Consider the following 7381-nt stretch of genomic DNA (forward strand, 5'->3'; position numbering starts at 1 on the left):
CATTGCTGATGTTTTTGCAGAGATGTTACATGTATGTATGGCCTATGTTTGGATTGATGCTAAGAGTTTAAGACTGTGTATTTGTATGCATTTTAGAAGGACTCTTTATTGGTGAGGTCACCACATCATGGTCCCGTTTGAATATCGATTTAAAGTTCTTTTCGACGTGGGACCATAGTCTGGACTATTTTTGTCTGTTCCCGGTTAGGAAGAGTCTGGTGTTTGAGAGCCGTGGTATGTTTTCATTACAAGAGGTTGGATTATTCATTTGCTATCAGTCAACTTCAGCTATGGACAGTGTTTGGATGCACTACAGATAAGACTTTCGCACACATCAACTTTCACATGACGAAATCCTACAGTCTTACATTGCTTTGTTTTTTTTGTACTTTTGTGTATTTACATTTTTGGCTATATGTAGCTATATTAACCTGAACTGAATGCTTTCTGTTTTGTATTTAATAAATTGATTTGAAATCCCTTTGACTACTGTACATTTTTGACAGTACAGACATTAGTTATGTGGTGACTGCATCCATTTCAGATATATAATAACAGTTTTTTTCCCAAAGACTTAAGTTATAGTAGCTGGAAAGTATTTAAAGTGAAACAGATGCATTGTTGTAGATTAATAGTGCAGGCCCTGTGTGGGCATAGTGAGGGCTTCCTGGGCGCTAAGTGAGGGCTGCCCGTGCAGGGCCAGCGTTAAGGGGCCAACATTTCGACAATGAGCAAATTCTCAGGGGCCCTGCGCTGGCAGCTCGCTGGGGGCCCTAAGGCCAGCCCGTAAAGGGCCAGTGCAGGCTTGTTTGCAGGGATTCCAATTAAGCACACCACCTTTCCAATTGGTGGCCAGAAAGTAAAAGAAGAAGAGTTTGAATAATAACCGTACTTTGGTGTTGCACAAATTTTGTTCAGCTTACGGCTAGCTAGCTGCCTCAGGGGCCGTGACGTTTGTCAGCATTCGCCATTGTCCAAATGATTGAGTTGGCCAGTCAATCAAATAAAGGCGGGCTTTACTGTTCACAGAAGCCAAGTAACAACTGTTATTTGACAACTGTTTCACTATAGAAATGTTTAACGACCAACAGAAATATCCAGAGTTGTTGTAAACTACTATCAAATTTCCCCGTTTTATATTGAAAAAATGTGAATCAAAATTTAATGACTTTGACTCCAAGTGTGTTTCAAGCTTTAGGACAGTCATTTAGCCTATTAAATTAAAAATATTATAGTATTATAGTATATAGAAAATAGTTTGAATGCATTACATTTCAAATTCTATTTCTTTATAGGGCTGGGTGGTATTGCTACATATATATCATGGTTTTCTAACTTGTTTATATCATAGTATTCAAATTTCCCCGTTTTATATTGAAAAAATGTGAATCAAAATTTAATGACTTTGACTCAAGTGTGTTTCAAGCTTTAGGACAGTCATTTAGCCTATTAAATTAAAAATATTATAGTATTATAGTATATAGAAAATAGTTTGAATGCATTACATTTCAAATTCTATTTCTTTATAGGGCTGGGTGGTATTGCTACATATATATCATGGTTTTCTAACTTGTTTATATCATAGTATGTAAATATATCTGTGCAGTACAGGAATACATGTTATTCACAGTGCTCTTGACTGAATAACTTTTGTAGGTTTAATAGGAATCAGTTTATATTTAATTCATACAATGAAGTCTATGCTGTGTTTTATTTTTATATTTGATTATTTAAATACTCCACAGATAGGGAGAACATAAAAATGTACCCCATTGTGGTTAGAATTTTTGATAGTTTTGGGAGGGTAGGTATGATGTTACGTAAGATTTGTGAATCAAGTCTACTGGGTGAGCAATATGAATTGCTTGATAGTGAACTGAAGAGTTCAACATATGTAAAAATGCTCCCAGCCCGTCATAAACCATAGTTTCAGACTCCTCTGAATTTCAGTCATTTTATTCAAACATACACACAAGAGACAAATCTTTTTCTCAGGAATATATGGTTATATCGTTTTCTTCATAATTAATTTTGAATATGGAAATGAGTGTGTGCAAAGTGGTACTCAAAATACGACTTGGACATCTTTCTGTAATATTCATTATGTCTGTACAAATTGTGTACTATTGAGGCACAATAAATGAAACTTTCTTTTATTTATCCATCCATGAGCAAGTACAGAAAGACACAAGAGGATGATTTGGTTTTTGGCGTGCAAATCTGTTAACAGTCAGCTCACATAATCTTCAAACAAATTTGTAAAACCATAAAAAAGTATACTCTTCTTCCAAAACCATTCACTAAAGTACAGTACAGGAGGGATTAGAAACACCAAAAACTCAGAGACTTATTCAGAAAGCAATGAAACAAAAGTGTGTTTTACAATACAAGAAAAATGTCAGACTTGTGCCTTATACTGTAGTTTTAAGAAATTAAACAGCCTGTTTATCACAAAGAACGGTAACTAAAGAGAATACATGGGTACTACACATCATGTGTGAAATTAGTTAACTTCAAAAACATTCACACACTTCTCTATTCAGATGTGCCAATAAAAGCCTTTTAATATATGAATAAAGCAAACATGAAATACACTTTTCCAGCATTTTCCACCGGTTTCACATGCTGCAAGTAACCTGGATTCATTCAAAGGCAAGAAAATGTAAATGTAAATTGTATAAAAATTACATGTACTTAGTAGGAAATTCTGATCACAGATCAGCTTCCTGTTAACTTGTGTTTATCAGCATATAAGACACTACAAATGATTGGGTATCATAAAACCTGGAGGTTTCATATGTATAGGGAGAGATCCTAAATTTGGAGAATTTAGGGAAGAGACTTTAAAGTGTATTTACGTAACATCTAAACAAAAATATTCTAAAAAAAAAAAAAAAAACACTTTCAATAAGTTGCCTCGTAGTAAAAATCCACATTCAAGTCAACTAACTTTAAGTAGCTGTGGGTTATAGTGTGTTAATAAAAAATTGACCATCAGTGAAAACAGATGCTCGGCTTGAAATGCAGACATTCAATATTTCCTGATTAAACTACAGTACAGAAAAACTGATATATACGCTTTCTCAGAATGGGTTGTAACAGATGTTTTCTTTCATTAGTGATGTGAAGGAGTGTGATAGTGTTATCTAAAACAGTAAACATCAGCTGAAAGGGTTAAAGTAAGAGTGTTTCTTAGTATAATTTCCCTAAACCATTGTCTTTCCCTGTTAATACTGGCCTTAAAGTAGTTTAAAAGTGAATTATAAAGGCTAATACAGAGATTCAGTTGGAGTGCGTGAACATGGCACCATGGGAAGGCAGAGGTGTTTTGTACAACATCTACCTGTTACACTTTATGACCATTCAAAACTGCTGTGGTCCCTGAGGCCAGTTTCCACTCATTCACACTGATGTCATTCCAATTTTTCTGCCGTTTTTCCAGACGTCCCGTCTGGCGTGTTCAGTCCATGTAGTCCTTCATGCTGAGCATCGGCTCAACTAGCTGATTGTGGACGTGCATCAGCCCTGCAGGACAGAAGATACATCAGTATGTTTAGGAAATCCAGCCCAGCCAAAGATATTAAACCCCCAGGAGATACCAAAGCCCTTAAGACTGGACAGATTGTGTTTCTGAGAAAAGCGCTTGTGATGGACATTCCAGACGGGTTTAGATCTTGAACCTGCCGTCTTTAGACAGAAATTGACCTTGAGACGAGCCAACCAGTAAAACCAAGATGAGATCAGTAAAAACGATGAAAAGCAAACAAACAGCTGCTCTATTGGGTTCCTCAGAGGAAAAAAGGATGGCTAAAATTGTGGGGTTGGTAAAATTTTTAAATGTTTTTAAAAGACATCTCATATGTTCACCAAGGCTGCATTGATTTGATGAAAAATACAGTAAAAGCAGCAATATTGTAAAATATTTTTACAATTTAAAATAACTGTTTTCTATTTGAATATATTTTAAAATGTAATTTATTTCTGTGATGTCAAAGCTGAATTTTTAATTTTTAAACATTTTCAGAGTCACACGATCCTTTAGAAGTCATTCTAATATGCTGATTTGATGCTCAAGAAGCATGTTTTTTATTATTATCAATGTTGAAAACAATTGCTGCTTAATATTTTTGTGGAAATACTGTACATGCTGATCAAGATTTTTTGATAAACCAATTGTTCAAAAGAAGAGCATAACAGCAATCTTTTGTAACATTGTAAATATCAATTTAATGCATCCTTGCTGAATACAAGTATTAATTTCTTTAAAAAAAATAACAACAACTTTAGAACAGTAGTATGCATATGAAACCTGAGGCCATGAGGATGTAAAGAATTTCATGAAGTCACAACAGTAAAAGTCAATCAAATTCAAACAGAATTTTAAATTGTAAGAGCAAACTGGTAAACCTGAATGAACATGTTTCTTACCTTTCAACGCTTGTTTTAATAAGTAACTATTTAGTCAATTTACCAGTTCTTTGTTCTTCAAAGAATCTGCTTCCACAGAAGAGCAACTTTTCGTCTACGTGAGTCAAAGATTTGCCCCTCAGGCAGCAGAGAGCTCAGTCACGTACCTTTAAAATACTTCACAGTTTTGACCCTGAGTTCCAGTGTCGCATCTTCATCGCAAACAAAAATAGTTCGTGGATGCTGCTGGAAGGCAGACACCGTCCACATGTGGTTCACACCTTCCTCGATGGCTTTATACAGGGCAAAGGCCTTATGAGCCCCTGTGATCAGAATCATGACCTGCAAATCCAGGACAAAAAGATGTCATAAATGATCACATTCAGAATGGTGGCTTTCACATGTTGTTCTGAAGGCAAACATGTGTCAAAAACTAGTTTAACTTTAGAGTAAGATGCCAACATTTCTATGTCTAATCAATAAATTCTCAGGTCCTAAAACAAAAGAAACTGTATTGTTTCATTACTGTAATTAAATTTTTTTTTTTTTCAGGGTACAATGCGACTTGGAAATGTTTAAGGAGACGCACACTGTCTGTTATAATAATATGATGATGACGATAATCAGATGACGTCTGGCATCCACATCAACAAAATCAAGTGACCCGAAGGACATTTTACCCAGCATCCTGTCTGTTAAAGTATTCCGGTATGTTTATGTACTTGTTTGTATTTCCAGCACAATCAGTCTCACATTGAGACACAGACTCCTGTTCAATTTAGTGCTATAACAAAGAGAACATTTGTTACTATATAAAAGATAATTATATTTATCAATTGCAGATGACAAATGCTCCAAACAAAAGTGTGTCTGACTGGGACAAAAGGAAGACACTGATATCACAAAGGATGCTATTGAAATTAAGGACAAAAGATGTTGTGTCCATTATACATTCAGTTTCAACCACTAACACTCACTTCAGGTTCACACTGAGATTCATGTAAAGTCTTACATTTTGAAGTATTAAGAATTTATATTGATGTGGTAAGTAAAATGTTTGCATTGTGACGTTAAATTGATGCCAAATACATTCCCATTTTAATCACTGAAAATATCATTTCCTTCTAAGATGCTTTAAACTTTGCAGCTGATATGACAATCAGTTTGTTTTCGGTTCTGTGCTTTATTCATATTTCTAAGTCTGACATTTATGGTTTATATGCCAGATGATACTACATAACGTTTCTCTCTTTCAGCTGAATGGTCTCCTCCTTAATATGTGAATTTCCCGTATTCTTTAATTTACCTCTCTGGCATCCATCACTGTTCCTACTCCAACAGTGAGAGTCATGGTGGGCACTTTGGAAAGATTGTTCCCAAAGAAACGAGCATTGGCTACTATGGTGTCTTTGGCCAGGGTCTTCACTCTGGTCCTGGACACAAGACTGGAGCCGGGCTCATTAAAGGCGATGTGCCCATCTGGACCAATGCCTAAAAAACCAAGATACAAAATGGAGAAAGATTAATAACAGATTAATGGATGAAAATATGCAATGATTCTGAATATTATAGTAGTTGGGTATGAAAGTAAGTAATGCAAATGACTGAAAACAGGCATTACAGTCGAAATGTGCTTATTTATCATAAAAACACTGTAAAAATGCTCATTTTCTTTTGATAACTCATTAATTATGATTTTTTTATTTTATTTACCCCAGTAGATTCACAAAAGTTACCTATCTACTGTGTATGTTGTCGTCATGTAACTAACAGCGTAAAGCCTATATAATTTAAACCAGTTTTGTAATTGTTAAATAAAATAAATATTAGATAAAAAATGCATACATTTACAAAATCTAAACTACAACTGATATAAAAATAAATGAAAGCTAAATAGATTTTTTTTTTTAAATGTATAAAAAAGACAATTAGTAAAACTTAAAGTTAAAAATATTAAAATAAATGCTAATTCGATATAAATAGTATATAAATAATACTACAATAAAACTGACAACAATTCAATCAATTATTGCTACAGCAAACTTAAGAATCAATTCAGTGGCCAACAAACAGACCTTTGATTTTGGAGTTGAATGTGCAATCACTAGGGATGGGCGATATAGCTAAAAAATGTATCAACGATATAATGTTTCATATCGTTCGTTATCGATAATTATTGACATTTTTATAACCTTTTTTAAAACAAAGAGCAATAGAAATTTTTTTTTACATTTAACCACTGTATTTTTAAATTAACTTAATTTATTGAGACAAACAACAAATATTTTTGTTTTAACAGTCAAACACAAAATAAAAATTAAACAAATATCTAATTTCTAATGTTTTATATGCAGATTAAATAGGTTAAACTTTTGGCTTGTTTCCCGAGGCCACAGGAGGGCGCAATGAGCAAAATAATGCAGCACATTAAACGGTCCACGCATGGAAATAACTGTACGTCTAAATTAACTCATATAAATCAAATATAATTTCGTAAATTGCATAAACAAATTATGAACAAAACAGCATCACGTATTTATGCATTGCTTAATCCAAAGAGCCGAATCGCCCATCACACAGATTGCCTTTAAAAACATATGAGACGCAGTGAAAAGGAATAAACCTCCACAAATTTGTGACGTGTTTTCTAAAAGTTTAAACTGTTTTAACTTTGCATGACTACATCTCTTGTGTGAGACGCGAGTGCAGCAGTCATATTTGTCCATCTAGAAACTGCACTGAATATTCGTTCTGTGTGAATGGCTTGGTTTCGGTTTTAACCTAATCAAGATCTACTCCGCATTGAGGTTCTATATTTCTCTAATATTTTGAATGAATAACGCAGCAGCAGCGCGTCCCATGGGCTAGACTAACAAAACATTAAAATACAACAACGTCACTTCCATCATCATCACCGCATCTCGCGCGCCACTGATGACGCTCCCTGATGCACACCTAACATTCAAATGCAAAT

At 34.4% G+C, this 7381-nt stretch overlaps 1 protein-coding gene across 1 annotated transcript in view; it reads right to left on the bottom strand.

Annotated features, from left to right (window-relative positions):
- Positions 1–2137: 2137 nt before the first annotated feature.
- LOC107716032 (glucosamine-6-phosphate isomerase 2) overlaps positions 2138–7381 on the bottom strand; it is a 9627-nt gene continuing 4383 nt past the window's right edge. Inside the window, exons 5-7 of the mRNA XM_016522345.1 lie at positions 5714–5898; positions 4575–4749; positions 2138–3525 (exon numbers count right to left, since the gene is read on the bottom strand). Coding sequence (XP_016377831.1) covers positions 3461–3525; positions 4575–4749; positions 5714–5898 — 425 coding nt within the window. The 3' untranslated portion in view covers positions 2138–3460. The remainder of the gene's footprint in view (positions 3526–4574; positions 4750–5713; positions 5899–7381) is intronic.

The sequence above is a fragment of the Sinocyclocheilus rhinocerous genome, unplaced genomic scaffold (assembly GCF_001515625.1).
Source record: "Sinocyclocheilus rhinocerous isolate Xijiao unplaced genomic scaffold, SAMN03320098_v1.1 scaffold720, whole genome shotgun sequence".
Classification (NCBI taxonomy): Eukaryota; Metazoa; Chordata; class Actinopteri; order Cypriniformes; family Cyprinidae; genus Sinocyclocheilus; species Sinocyclocheilus rhinocerous.